The 15,852-nt window shown below is 38.1% G+C and overlaps 1 protein-coding gene across 1 annotated transcript; it reads left to right on the top strand.

The window, feature by feature from the left end:
* Window positions 1–718: 718 nt before the first annotated feature.
* LOC114516536 (ankyrin repeat, SAM and basic leucine zipper domain-containing protein 1-like) lies at window positions 719–6,520 on the top strand. The gene is made up of 11 exons (XM_028536057.1): window positions 719–1,106; window positions 2,145–2,255; window positions 2,882–2,968; window positions 3,246–3,248; window positions 3,410–3,412; window positions 3,511–3,583; window positions 4,878–4,958; window positions 5,073–5,096; window positions 5,448–5,611; window positions 5,749–5,912; window positions 5,977–6,520. The coding sequence occupies exons 1-11, from the start codon at window positions 1,095–1,097 to the stop codon at window positions 6,059–6,061; spliced, it is 807 nt and encodes a 268-aa protein (XP_028391858.1). The 5' UTR covers window positions 719–1,094; the 3' UTR covers window positions 6,062–6,520.
* Window positions 6,521–15,852: the final 9,332 nt, after the last annotated feature.

The following is a 15,852-nucleotide window of genomic DNA, read 5'->3' as shown; positions in this document are numbered from 1 at the left end:
CATAGTAACACCCATTCGCAGTTAAAAACCCATACTCAAAGAGACAGCTGGGAAGGCTCTCACACATATATTGTCCATCTGCAACTCTCAACTTCATATGTTTACAATTTTAGGCGGATATCAAATTGAGAGTTTTGAGAATGTCCCCAAGAGACATTCTGTGAAACCAAATGAAAACCTGCCTGTATATATGTATGTATTATATTAGTCCCAAAAATTTTCCTCAATTTCAAAAAAAAACGTATCTCAAAGCATTTGATGAGCATCGTCTATGGGAACATAAGTGCAAAAAGATAACTTATCAGCGTTGCCTAAGATATGAATACATCTAGTTCTGAAATTATGCAAATCAAACCTCTCGCCCACACTGCCGGATCGATGTTTCATTTGACTGAATACAAGTCTTGTTTTCCTGCTGTGAAACGCTGTTTTAAAAACCCCATACTGAGCATAATGATTAATGTTCCTACTTTCTGACTGATAACTATTGCTCCGGTTCAAAGTCAGTCCTAATCAACAACTAACTCTAAGGTCAAACAAAATTCTTCATCAATTTAAAATATTTGCCTGCCAACCGAATAATTTCCAAACATTTTCTGTTTAAGTAAATTAAAGAAGACGAACAATAAATAACTGAAATGCTTCATTTATGATTGCAATTGTCGCTAAATTTGCAAAGGGCAGACATTGCTCGTATTGTTACCGGCCGCAAAACAGTTAAACACTTTTGTTCTGCGAATTCATTTGACAAAAACACTTGAAAGTTATACTTTGGGAACGTGTTACGGTCTTGAGAGGCCACTAAAGAGAGCGAATTCCTAAGTTAGTGAACGGATGTTTGCGTATACAGTCATTAGCAACTGGCAGCTGTCTGGTTTGCGAATTTGTGGTAGATATATATGTACATTTTAACGAAGAAGTAATTATAAAATCGAGCTGACGAGCTGCGAAACACGAGAGTCTGTTTTGTCTAACAAGCACTGCAAGAATTCATCATACGTTATCCCTGAAACATATAACGATTTGAGTTCGCCGTGTGTGAACGGTGATTCAACCGAAAGCTGATTTCAAGCCTAAAAACTTTGGCCGACAATATGTCACAAAAGGTAGGCTGGCTAATCTCGGGTTATCACTTCTCCATATTGGAGTGAAATTAAAGGAAAGTTCGATTACGGGCAATGGTTTTGGATGCACAGTTGGATTAAATCATGTATATAACATGAATAGTATGTACTAGCGATTAAACATGTATATAATGATAATATAGACAGTATAATATAATCGTATTACTGTGGCTGAAACCAATAAGGATTTATTTAAAATGACGCGCGATTCTTTGATTGTTACGTACTCCGTAGTCCGTACTCTTATGAGACTACGTTTAAGATGATAAGCGATGTAACCATGTAACATCTAATCAAAGCGGTCATGTCACAGACAGGTATTTCAACGTATACGCCTAATTTTATTGCCTGTAAAATCACGGTATGTAAACCCTCTTTGTTAGTAAATGTCTTAAACAAACAATCTGTTAAGATGTAATGAATTTATATGCACGCGGCAAATTGTGTCCGAAAAACTATTTGAATGTTTCTGAGATTGACCTCTTAATGGCTATGTTCCGTTATGTTCGTTAAACGGTTATCAGTGTCTATTGTGTTGTGTTATATGAAATGCCATACTGCATGATATATTTATATACAGTTGCATTTATGATGGCAAATGAAGTGTACCATTGTATGAAAATTTTATGAGAAAATGCGAGTTTTCAGTATAGTAGACCTTTTCCTTTTCAAACGCGCAAAGCGTGATGCATGTCAATTGTAGAAATTCTGAGTTGTGGTCGCTGTGTTCATATAACCAAGAAAAATGGACAAGGTTTCTTCACAAACCGAAGTTACTTCTGAACACAGCGATATCACAACTTCAAATGACTTTGATTATCAGCTACTGTCACGCCTTGCGCTCTTGAAAGATCTGCTGAATTCTCACTGATTGAAAAATAATTTATATTGTACTTAACAGCTGCATGGCTAACTGGCATATACGCAAGTAACATCGCTTGGTGTGTTTATAGAATTGAGACTGTATATGTACTGCATGCTGGGCGAACCTTCAGCTTACGAGTTTCTTATATATTACAGTTGAACGAAGTTGAAAAGGAATGGCTGTTCAGTTTTGCTTGTTCTCCTGAATGTCACATACAAAACGTCAAAGATCTATTAAAGAAGAATCCCAATCTTGCAACGATGAAGGTATAAACGTTCATCGATTTTTCCCTGAAATTTATACTTGTACGTGCAAGATATATGAACATCACGATATAGTACTAGTTCATGCTGTTTTAAATATAATTTATTTTTCAATATTTCATCTCAATTTGTTCCTCTTGAATCAGGATTTTGTCTGGGTAAGTTGAAGAATGATATTTCACTTCGATCATTTCTGTCAGTCTTGTTGATTTAATCATAGATGCATCACAGTATGAAATATCACAAAATTCTCATTTTCGTTTTTCTTTCTTTTTTCTCCGGGTTCATATAAATTGTGTATTTCATCTGAACGGCACGATTGCCAGGGGGTATGTATCAGCGTCATTTCATTTGCTTTAAAGCAGAATTTTCAACAAAACTTATTGCTTTTCCAATATTTCTATGTTTATCATACGATTCTATCTGATATGTACACGGTGACGTCTACAGTACGTAAGTAATCCGAGTTTAATTATCTTGAATATGGAAATATCGAAAGTGAATATTGATATTTATAACAGAAGGAACTCATAATTTCACCTGCATGATGACGCCATTGCTTCATAATTTAATGAGAAACTTGTCGATCGCAGCATTTCCACCTTCAAAATGTATTTTCCATCCATCAGACAGCGCTTCATTGGGCCGCAAGGAACGGCAGCATCGCCCAGGTGGACTTCTTGTTAGCGAATGGAGTGGACCCGGAAATTCAAACTGTATGTAAAGCACTTTTTGCTATTGTTGCACTATTTTAAAGCCACGTATAGACCACCATAGCCGTGAAATCGCTAGACCTTTTCATGAAGTACATAATCTGTCTCTTTATCATATTATTATTATAGACTTTCTCTATCAAAGCAACCTTCTAGTTTTTTTAATATGACTTGCATTGTTTTGTAAAATCATTATTTAATGGTATATGTGATTTGAAAATACGACTTTCTTATCTTTAATTTCTTTTATTTCATGGAATGGTGATGCACACATCTACAGAATGTAAGTTTTAACAAAATTTTGTATCTTTGCTTTATATACCGTAGTTTTTTAGTGAAATCTGAGATGAAAATCATTCATGTAGTAGTTTCCTTACTAATAAGGAAAACTTTCTGTTAACTTTTATATTTCGTGGGAATTGATATCTTTCTTGGTGTGATAAGGGGGTAAGTAAATATGATCTTGGCATAATCGCTATCGAAATCATATTTGAATAAATTGCATTCGATGTCGTGAGTTTGTGAATTTTGTGCAAATCTTTCAGGGTTACACGGCTCTTCATTTGGCTACCATGTTTAATCACAATGATGTTGTGTTGCTGCTCCTCGATGATTACAGTAAGTTTTTCCACCACTAAATAAATCTATGAGTTTCTTGAGGGAGCTATACCAGCATCTGTGGTTAACCAATGGATCCCACACACGGATCTGTAATTAATCTTCATCAACTGGACTGCAGAGCTCAGAGAAACACTGGGATCACAGTCGAGCCCGTAGGCCCTAAAATTGCATTTCTCGCGATTGTCTCTTGTCGCGTCCAAAATCTGTATCAATTTTCGTGCGAGTGTTTCCATCTTCACTCCGCTATTCTTGTATCCCAAGCGCGTATTTGCCATTTTTCGGCGAATATGACCATGGTCGTATTTGCCATTTTCCGGCGAATATGACCATGGTCGTATTTGCCATTTTCCGGCGAATATGACCATGGTCGAGTTAGTCGTTTTCCGGGGAACTCGACCATGGTCGAATTAGTCGTTTTCCGGCGAACTCGGCCATGGTTGAGTTAGTCGTTTTCCGGCAAACTCGACCATGGTCGAGTTAGTCGTTTTCCGGCGAACTCGACCATGGTCGAGTTAGTCGTTTTCCGGCGAACTCGACCATGGTCGAATTAGTCGTTTTCCGGCGAACTCGACCATGGTCGAATTAGTCGTTTTCCGGCGAACTCGACCATGGTCGAGTTAGTCGTTTTCCGGCGAACTCGACCATGGTCGAGTTAGTCGTTTTCCGGCGAACTCGACCATGGTCGAGTTAGTCGTTTTCCGGCGAACTCGACCATGGTCGAGTTAGTCCTTTTTCCGGCGAACTCGACCATGGTCGAGTTAGTCGTTTTCCGGCGAACTCGACCATGGTCGAGTTAGTCGTTTTCCGGCGAACTCGACCATGGTCGAATTAGTCGTTTTCCGGCGAACTCGACCATGGTCGAATGAGTCGTTTTCCGGCGAACTCGACCATGGTCGAGTTAGTCGTTTTCCGGCGAACTCGACCATGGTCGAGTTAGCCGTTTTCCGGCGAACTCGACCATGGTCGAATTAGTCGTTTTCCGGCGAACTCGACCATGGTCGAATTAGTCGTTTTCCGGCGAACTCGACCCTGGTCGAATTAGTCGTTTTCCGGCGAACTTGACCATGTTCGAATTAGTCGTTTTCCGGCGAACTCGACCCTGGTCGAATTAGTCGTTTTCCGGCGAACTCGACCCTGGTCGAATTAGTCGTTTTCCGGCGAATATGACCATGGTCGTATTTGCCATTTTCCGGCGAATATGACCATGGTCGTATTTGCCATTTTCCGGCGAATATGACCATGGTCGCGACCGCCGACCGTCATGATTTTCCTTGTTAAATTTTCCTCTCAGGAGCTTGTGTCGATGCCAGGGATAACAGTGGCAAGCGACCAAAGGATTATCTCAAACGAAACGCGATGCCCTCAGTTAAAAGTAAGCTAATCAACAACGTTTGTTTAATCCTTTCTTCGAGATTCTTTTCAGCGCGAGACGATGTGATTAGTATGTTGGAAAAACGCGCTAAATTCATCCTTTCATTTTACTTAGATAAACTACAAGGACTCGATTCATGTAAGTGATAGGAAAGGGGTGACTAAAACCTTCATTTTATTCTCATGTTAGATACTGGAGGTCGAGGAATAATCGCTTTTTCTTCACCTAATATCACTCGTGGAAGAACTACCTTCCATTAACCTTGACAGAAAACATGATTTCAAGACTTTATTTTGCCTTCGAATCGCTGGATAACTTTATATACCATGCAGTTCTAAATTATACTAACTCTCTACAACTAGATATTTTAAAACATTCATTAGTTGTTACAACAGCGGAGTTTGCAAACAAATAACACCAGCGCGCAGTATCTTGTTGACAGTCAATCAATTTCTCAATGTTTGTTCTTAATCATATTTTTTTCAAAAGGTCCACGAGAAAGCAGTGAAAAACCGATGACAAACATCAGCAACATGTTTTTACAAATGTGTTCGGTGAATTCACTCAAAGAGGATGTCTGTACTGAAGAAAGAAATGTTTTTATGTCGCCATTTTTTCTACCTAATCCTGAAATAAAGACGATTAAGTTGAAGGTAAGGTATTCATTTTCATACGTGGGGAGTCTTGTGAAAACGTTTGCCTGGGAAAGTCGCAATAATTCCCTCGAGCGTTTCGTTTTAATCTAAGTCATCCTCTATGAGATATATTTAAATTATAAATGTTCCTGCAGAGTCCCACAACACGTCGTTCACGAGTAAACACAACATTTCGAAAAGTTCGACCGAAGTTGAAGAAAACGACAAAAGTTGCCGTGGATGACGAAGAAAACCTTGAGGCAAAAAAGAGGATAGGGTCACCTGTTCCCATGAGGAATAACTTCCTGGATTTCTCAGGGTGAGTCGCCAATTGCATGTTTTCGGATTTTTCGAGATATCTATTAATGTTTTTTGTTTTGTAGGGTTCCACGACAGGAAAGAGCGAGATCTGAGCCAGATGTTGGCAGACTTCTAGAGCAAATGCAAACAAGCATGGACGAAAGATGACACATTAAACTTGAGTAAACGGATGATCGTTTAGTCAAAGAAAGATCGTTCATTTAGTCCTCTGTCAAAGAAAGATCGTTCATATAGTCCTCTGTCGAAGAAAGATCGTTTCTCACACACAGAATGACCCTGAAATGAATTTTATGATTTGATGGGATAACGAAAAATGTTGGTTAGATTTCCACACAAAAACGTGAATCAATCTTAAAAATAACAATGAAATGAAAAAGAAAAGAAAAATCCTTGGTGTGGCAATTATACAGCCATGAGCTAGGAAGTACAATTACATGGACTGAGAGTATGAAAATTTATACGGCCATTGACATTCTAAATTCAAAATATTCACACTATGGACTTACATGCAGTTGTTATATTATAATCTTCAAAAATCATTCTAAACTAATTGTTCTAACGAATTGCGTATTGATCTAAAAGTTACGAATTGAAAGATTCTTTAGTATATTTAGGGTTTAATAATAACATAATGTGAAAGTTTAAACAGATAGTTTCTTTATGACAAAGATTTTTCATCAACATATTCCACTTCATCCACTTTGATGGACGACTTGCGCTTTAGACTAATTTCCCACCTCGGCGATAAAAAGGACATTTTCTGAAAGAGCTTATTAAAATTAGTAAAACTACCACGTTTCGCTGCATGCGAATTGTTGTAAATTATGGAAAATATAGCCATGCGAAGTTCACGAATTTTGTATACTTTTGCATTACAACCGGAAGTTTGTAACTAATTTAGTTACACATTTCCACACGTAATACAAAAGTATACAAAATATGCCAACTTCGCATGGCTATATTTTCCATATTTTACAAAATTTCGCAGCCAAACTTTGCATTTGCACTAATTTAAGTAAGATCTCTCTAGCTGTGATGATTTATTTTCTTCTCAGTAGTTACTTCGATCAAAAATTTGTCTAAAGCGCAAATCGTCCATTCATCCTAATAGCTTCCTCTCGCCAGTAACTGTCGGTCATATTCCAGTCATCAGACCAATTTACAGGATATTTTTTACGTTGCGTGGCGTCTACATAATCTTTGCATTGTTTCACCAGTTGTTCGGTGATAGCGAGGTTACTGATGTGAACACGACTGGGAGCTAAACTATCTTCGAAAACGACGTTACCAAGAATTTCGCGATGAGAGTTATTTGGCAAATCGTAACTAACCAGGCTGACTTTGGTCAAGCGATCCAAGGATGTTTCCCGAGGCTGGAAATGAATTTGAACAGAAACAAAACGGCTCGAGACTTGTGCATCTTTCACAAGAAAGAGAGCCAGTGGTGTACAATGCCTTGTAAACTTCAGTTTGAAATCCACGATTTCAAATTTACGCTGCGACAGAAACTCTGTAGCTTGCACAGATGTGTACGCTGCGTTATATCTTAACTGGGAAAAATGGATAAAGCAAAATTTAAAGAATCCAGCGTCGTGAAAGAGCGTCAGGGGAGGGTCTTGGAACTCCACTGTTGGACAATCTATGGTTGAACTTAACTTGTCCAATGGCATTGTAGTCGCTGCTTCGGGAGACGGCAGGTGAAGATGTCTGTATCCAATCTTTTCTACATCACTTTTAAGCTTCCAATCTCGCTTCAGATGCCGAAGAATGTCGCGGTTTTCTGGTTTGTTGAAGTGGATAAAACACGAAGCGAAATAGCCAACAAAATTCACTTCGTCGCTTCCACAGGCGGACTGTACAGTCACACCACAACCGTTCTGATTCAGCGGACTTTCCTTGTGGGCCAACTTTTGTAAATCTTTAACCAAAATCCCAGAGAAACAGCTGTCAGCTATTACCACCAGATGCTTGTTCTTCGTCGTGGGCGATCTTGTCAAAGCTGTGATCCACGGTTCAAGAAGACCTTCCAAATCACAATAGCCAAATCTCTCACCCAAAACAAACTCACCACCTTTCAGATATCGTTCTGGCGTTATATGCTCTTCCCCAGGTCTCAGATCTTCTTTGGAAATCCCAACATCCTCAAGATTCGGAGAAGAGAGTGTGGATTCTGCATCTTGCTTATCTATCTTCTTAATGTTAAGACCATGGCCGGTAAAATACAACAGCATCGTCTGTGGATCAGATTGATTGCAAAATGGGTGAAGTAAAGTATTGAACGCCACATCAACGAGTATTTTAAACCGCTTTTCTGGATCCGAAGCAATCACCTTTTTTGTATGAAAGTGTTTCGATGAGGTCAGCCAGTTTCGAACTACCTGGAAATCCAAGCAATGGAAAGTTTCAGGAGAGCTAAGTATGACGCTTTGGTTTAATTTTATTGTTCCTTCGCCGCCGTTGTTCACAGAAGTTGCTTTGCAAAGAGTCCTTGAGTAGTTTTTTATTAGATTTCCAAAAAAAAGACGGAAATCTACCAATTTAAACATTCTACACAAATTGGTCACGCGATCCAAACGCTTCTATATCTCTTATCGCTTAGGTTTAGTTGATTTTATCTGTGATTTTATTCACACACTTGACAAAGCGAAACTGAGAGTTAAACAAAAAAATACATAGACACCCTGCCTGTTTCACAGCAAGTGTAATATGAATGTCGGCATGCATGAGATTTGAGAATTACAGCCGTCTCTGACAGTTTACAATGTTATGGGTATATTAACTTCGGGTCTTCGGCAGTGCTATGATAAAAGATAAAAACAGGCAGTTTGTTTTCCGGCCGTTGAATGAACATCAGCTTTTTCTGCAAATATTATTTACAACATGGATGAGCGGCGTCGTGTTGTGCATGAGTTAAAATAAACGCGGATGTGAATCGACTTCTGCTATGAGTCGATTGGAAAATATATTTCAGAAATAAACATTGTCATTTGATCAATCAGTCATGCAATTATATAGTCAGTTTTATGAACATGGGGGTACGCTCTATCAGATAAATTAAAGAAAACAAACTGCTGAAACTGGATCGGCAGTATTCCATATTTTCGTGTCTTTATTATTTGTATCAAGGGTGAATTCAACATCCTTTACCAACCCTGCCCCATAATTACCATAACCTAACACTATGACTTCAACTGAATAACATGGTTGCCGACATGCATTACCATAATATGTTATAATTAAATTATACGTTAAAATGTACTAAAATTTATTTTACACTATGCTTCAGCAAAGATTCGTGTTAAAAATTTTAAATTTAGAGGACTTGCATACTACACACCTTGTACTTCATGAGAATATAAGTCATACGTCCTAATCACATGAAATCCTGAAACCCTAATGATGATTATATCTGATCAAAACTCAGGATTTTTATGGTGCTAAAACTCATCAGTTCTAGATACTATTAATCTAATCAATCGATGGTTCTTTCTGATCTTATCTCATCTGCTTCTCTTGTAGAAATAGCATTGCCAGTATAATACAACAACACCATCTCTGGGTCCGCATTATTGCGGAATTGAGAAAATAAAGTCTTAAACGCCACATTTACAAGTATTTTGAACGTTTTCTCTGAAGTTTTCATTTCAACTGTATCCGTGTCAATGGGTATCCCCACAAGATGAAAGCAATTCGATGCTATCAGCCAGTCATGAACTATACTTGATATCTATAGAATACAAGCGCCCGGGAGAACGGAGTATAGCGCTTTGGTTTAACATTTGTGTTTCTTCACCACCGTTGTTCACTGACGCTTTTAGAAGGATCCATACTGAGAGTATGAAAATTTATACGGCAATTGACATTCTAAATTCAAAATATTCACACTATGGACTTACATGCAGTTGTTATATTATAATCTTTAAAAATCATTCTAAACTAATTTTCTAACGAATTGCGTTGATCTAAGTTATACGTATTGAAAGATTCTTCAGTATATTTAGGGTTTAATAATAACATAATGTGAAAGTTTAAACAGACAGTTTCTTTATGACAAAGATTTTTCATCAATATATTCCACTTCATCCACTTTAATTCATCCTAATAGCTTCCTCTCGCCAGTAACTATCGGTCATATTCCAGTCATCAGACCAACTTACAGGATATTTTTTACGTTGCGTGGCGTCCACATAATCTTTGCATTGTTTTACCAGTTGTTCAGTGATAGCGAGGTTACTGATGTGAACACGATTGGGAGCTAAATTATCTTCGAAAACGACGTTACTAAGAATTTCGCGATGAGAGTTGTTTGGCAGTTCGTAACTAACCAGGCTGACTTTGGTCACGCGATCCAAGGATGTTTCTCGAGGCTGGAAATGAATTTGAACAGAAACAAAACAGCTGGAGACTTGTGCGTCCCTCACAAGGAAGAGAGCCAGTGGTGTACAATGCCTTGTAATCTTCAGCTTGAAATCCACGATTTCGAATTTACGCTGCGACAGAAACTCTGTAGCTTGCACAGATGTGTACGCTGCGTTATATCTTAACTGGGAAAAATGGATAAAGCAAAATTTAAAGAATCCAGCGTCGTGAAAGAGCGTCAGGGGAAGGTCTTGGAACTCCACTGTTGGACAATCTATGGTTGAACTTAACTTGTCCATTGGCATTGTTGTCGCTGCTTCGGGAGACGGCAGGTGAAGATGTCTGTATCCAATCTTTTCCACATCACTTTTAAGCTTCCAATCTCGCTTCAGATGCTGAAGAATGTCGCGGTTTTCTGGTTTGTTGAAGTGGACAAAACACGAAGCGAAATATCCAACAAAATTCACTTCATCGCTTCCACAGGCGGACTGCACAGTCACACCACAACCGTTCTGATTCCACGGACTTTTCTTGTGTGCCAACTTTTGTAAATCTTTAACCAAAATTCCAGAGAAACAGCTGTCAGCTATTACCACAAGATGCTTGTTCTTCGTCGTGGGCGATCTTGTCAAAGCTGTGATCCACGGTTCAAGAAGACCTTCCAAATCACAATAGCCAAATCTCTCATCCAAAACAAACTCACCACCTTTCAGATATCGTTCTGGCGTTATATGCTCTTCCCCAGGTCTCAGATCTTCTTTGGAGATCCCAACATCCTCAAGATTCGGAGAAGAGAGTGTTGATTCTGCATCTTGTTTATCTATCTTCTTAGTGTTAAGACCATGGCCGGTAAAATACAAGAGCAACGTCTCTGGATCAGATTGATTGCAGAATGGGTGAAGTAAAGTATTGAAGGCCACATCAACGAGCATTTTAAACCGCTTTTCTGGATACCAAGCTATCACCTTTTTTGTATGAAAGTGTTTCGATGAGGTTAGCCAGTTTCGAACTGCCTTGAAATCCGAGCAATGGAAAGTTTCAGGGGAGCTTAGCATGACGCTTTGGTTTAGTTTTAATGTTCCTTCATAGCCGTTGTTCACAGAAGATGCTTTGTAAAGAGTCCTCGAGTAGTTTTTGATTAGATTTGCAAAAGGAAGACGGAAATCTACCAGTTTAAACATAGTCGTAATTGTTACACGAGTTCTTAAAATTGTAGTTTCCTTAAGTTTACAATGTCACGACTATATTTAGTTTCGAGTAAACTTACAGCTAGTAGATAACATAAACAGGTGGTTTGTTTTCTGGTCTTGAAAGGCATCGCATACATGATGTGTCATGCACGCAACGTTTCTAGAACATGGGCGCCTGTGTTTGATACGATTTACAATATATGGAAGCGATTCCTTTTCCATTGGTGAACTAATTCACAAGTAAACATTGTAAAAACTGGTAAAATCGAAGCTAAGTTAACGTGAATCTGGACAAATCTCGCAATGATTAAAAATTCATAGACGTTTCAATTTTGAACTGATTAATAATTCATTTTTTTAAGAATTGCTCTATCAATTTCCATGTAAATAGAATTTGTCTAGTCATCAAGGGGACGCTCTAAACGTAGGGTTAAAATATCGTATGAATTTTACAATAAATTGTAAATAAACTGAATAACATATTCTGGGGTATAATTCATTGGGTTTTAGAACAAACAATAATCCAGTGATGGGATACGATACTTATTATATTTCTTCTTCTATACGAAGAAACTCATTATTATTGAGTAGTTTTAAAGTACATTATCCTCGGATAATTTCAAATCTATAGTCACAACGTCCTACTAACTGCTGCTGGAAACGTTTAAGTTATATAGGCATCTTAACACATAAAGTGGTCTAATAAATAAATGCGCGTCTTCACAAGATGCCAGGTATCAATGTGCGTGTCCGCCAGTCATGAACTTCCTTAAAATTTGAAGAATACAAGCGCCCAGGCCACAGGAGAACTGAGTAGAGTGGTTTGGTTTCACTTTTTCGTCTCTTCATCACCGTTGTTCACCGTTGCTTTGCCTTGCGAAGGATTCGTTAGAAGTTTAATTTGCTTGAACTGATTTGTCTAATTGGAGCGAAGTTCGGAACTGAACTGAACGACGAAAAATATTTGATCTGAACATCCTTTATTTCGAAATAGTCGTCTCTCATCTCTTATCGCTTAAGCTATAGGTTTAGTTGGCTTAATTCACACGGTTGACAAAGCGAAACTAGAAGTTAAACCAAGAGATACGTAGATACCCTGCCTGTTTCACAGCAAGTGTACTGAAGATGAATGTGGGCATGCATGAGATTTGAGAATTACAGTCGTCTCTGACAGTTTACAATGTTATGGGTATATTAATTTCGGGTCTTCGGCAATGCTATGATATAAGGTAAAAACAGGCGGTTTGTTTTCTGGCCGTTGAATAAACATCAGTTTTTTCTGCAAATACTATTCACAACATGGATGAGCGGCGTCGTGTTGTGGATTAGTTAAAATAAACGCGGATGTGAATCGACTTCTGCTATGAGTCGATTGGAAAATATATTTCAGAAATAAACATTGTCGTTTTATCAATCAGCCGTGGATACTGGATGCAGGAATGCAGATAGGTATCGCCACCCGTAAACGTATAAATCAAAACCCTAACATCAAATGTGTAATGGTTGAACGTCATTTCGACATTTCACTGCTCAATAAATAAGATCTTTGTAATTATGTATTTATAAATCAGTGTACAAGCAGTTTGGTGCAAATGTGTCTTACATTCTCCTTATGTTATAATGCGGCTACAATAATTATATCGACATAACACTTATTAACATAACAGCATAGTCGTTCGTTCTCGTTGAATTGTGCATGTTCATGCACTATCGGAAAAGAACGACGAAGGATATTTGATCCTAACATAATTATATTACGAAATATTCGTCTTTTATCTCTTGTCGTTTAGGATATTATGGCTATAGGTTTAGACTATAGCTTTGCTTTTTCACACGGTTGGCAAAGCGAAACTAAAAGTAAAAGTTAAACAAAACAAAAAATACCGGCGTAGATACCCTGCCTGTTTCACCGCAAGTGTAAAATTAATGTAGCTAGTCATGCATGAGATTTGAGAATTATAGTCGTCTCTGACAATTTACAATGTAAAGGGAGGGTATATTAACTTCGGCAGTACTATGATATAAGCTAAAAACAGGCGGTTTGTTTTCAGGTCGACCTTGAATGAACATCAGCTTTTTCTGCAAGTATTTACAACAGTTAAACCAAGAGCGGCGCCGTGTTGTGCACGATCGAGTTAAATAAACGTTTTAGTGTTTAAACAGTTTACGTGAATCAAGACAAAGCTTACATTTTTAAGTCCAAAAAATACTTAAGGCAAAATTTATAGAATCCAGCATCTTCAAAAAGCGTCAGGCCGGGAAGGTCTTGGAACTCCACTGTTGGACAATCTATGGTTGAACTTAACTTGTCCATTGGCATTGTTGTCGCTGCTTTGGCAGACGGATAATCACAAAGATATCTGCATATGATCTTTTTTATCTTATTTTTACTGTTCCATTCTCGCTTAAGATCCTGAAGAATGTCGCGGTTTTCTGGTTTGTTGAAGTGGATAAAACAAGGAGTGAAATATCCAACATAATTCACTTCATCGCTTCCACAGGCGGACTGCACAGTCACACCACAACCATTCTGATTCCACGGACCTTCCTTGTGTGCCAACTTTTGTAAATCTTTAACCAAAATCCCAGAGAAACAACTGTCAGCTATTACTATTAGATGCTTGTTCTTCGTCTCGGGCGATCTTGTCAAAGCTGTGATCCACGGTTCAAGAAGACCTTCCAAATCAGAATAGCCAAATCTCTCACCCAAAACAAGCTCACCTCCTTTCAGATATCGTTCTGGTGTTATATGCTCTTCCCCAGGTCTCAGATCTTCTTTGGAAATCCCAACATCCTCAAGATTCGGAGAAGAGAGTGTGGATTCTGCATCTTGCTTATCTGTGTTCTTAATGTTAAGACCATGGCCGGTAAAATACAAGAGCAACGTCTCTGGTTCAGATTGACTGCAGAATGGGTGAAGTAAAGTATTGAAGGCCACATCAACTAGCATTTTAAACCGCTTTTCTGGATCCGAAGCGATCACCTTTTTTGTATGAAATTGTTTCGATGAGGTCAGCCAGTTTCGAACTGCCTTGAAATCCGGGCAATCAAAAGTGTCAGGAGAGCTAAGTATGACGCTTTGGTTTAATTTTTTTCTTTTTTCGCCGCCGTTGTTCACAGAAGATACTTTGCAAAGTGTCCTCGAGTAGTTTTTGATTAGATTTGCAAAAGGAAGACGGAAATCTACCAGTTTAAACATAGTCGTAACTGTTACACAAGTTCTTGAAATTGTAGTTTCCTTAAGTTTACACTGTCCAGGTATATTTAGTTTAGCCTAACGCTTAACGAGCGAACAAACTTACAGCTATAATTGATATAAACAGGTGGTTTGTTTTCTGGTCTTGAATGGGGCATCGCATACATAATGATGTGTCACGCAACGTTTCTATGCAACATGGGCGCCTGTGTTTTATACGATTTACAATATATGGAAGCAATTCCTTTTCCATTTGTGAACTAATTTATTCACAAGTAAACATTGTCTAAACTGGTAAAATCGAAGCTAAGTTAACGTGAATCTGGACAAATCTCGCATTGATTCAAAATTCATATAGACGATTCAATTTTGAACTGATTAATAATTCATTTTTTTAAGAATTGCTCTATCGATTTCCATGTAAATAGAATTTGTCTAGTCATCAAGGGGACGCTCTAAACGTAGGGTTAAAATATCGTATGAATTTTACAATAAATTGTAAATAAACTGAATAACATATTCTGGGGTATAATTCATTGGGTTTTAGAACAAACAATAATCCAGTGATGGGATACGATTTACTTATCATATTTTTCCTTCTTCTATACGAAGAAACTCATTATTAATGAGTAGTTTTAAAGTACATTATCCTCGGATAATTTCAAATCTATAGTCACAACGTCCTACTAACTGCTGCTGGAAACGTTTAAGTTATAGACATCTTAATACATAAGGTGCTCTAATAAATAAATGTGCGTCTTCACAAGATGCCAGGTATCAATGTGTGTGTCCGCCAGTCATGAACTTCCTTAAAATTTGAAGAATACAAGCGCCCAGGCCCCAGGAGAACTGAGTAGAGAGCTTTGGTTTCACTTTTTCGTCTCTTCATCACTGTTGTTCACCGTTGCTTTGCCTTGCGAGAATCCGTTAGAAGTTTAATTTGCTTGAACTGATTCGTCTAATTGGAGCGAAGTTCGGAAATGAATTAAGAACGACGAAAAATATTTGATCTGAACATCCTTTATTTCGAAATAGTCGTCTCTCAGTATCTCTTATCTCTTAGGCTATAGGTTTAGTTGGTTTAATTCACACAGTTGACAAAGCGAAACTGAAAGTTAAACAAAGAGATACGTAGATACCCTGCCTGTTTCACAGCAAGTGTAATATGAATGTAGGCATGCATGAGATTTGAG

Source organism: Dendronephthya gigantea, unplaced genomic scaffold (assembly GCF_004324835.1).
Source record: "Dendronephthya gigantea isolate DGI-Jeju-01 unplaced genomic scaffold, DenGig_1.0 000006F, whole genome shotgun sequence".
Classification (NCBI taxonomy): domain Eukaryota; kingdom Metazoa; phylum Cnidaria; class Anthozoa; order Malacalcyonacea; family Nephtheidae; genus Dendronephthya; species Dendronephthya gigantea.
The sequence above is the reverse complement of the archived record's forward strand: the minus strand, read 5'-3'. Positions and strand labels throughout refer to the sequence as shown.

What these genes read in the sequence shown, in the direction of transcription:
- LOC114516536 (XM_028536057.1), top strand. An exon ending in CCAATCTTGCAACGATGAAG is followed by an intron (nt 2,256 to 2,881) that starts GTATAAACGTTC and finishes TCCATCCATCAG; the next exon opens with ACAGCGCTTCATTGGGCCGC. An exon ending in TAAAGACGATTAAGTTGAAG is followed by an intron (nt 5,612 to 5,748) that starts GTAAGGTATTCA and finishes ATGTTCCTGCAG; the next exon opens with AGTCCCACAACACGTCGTTC.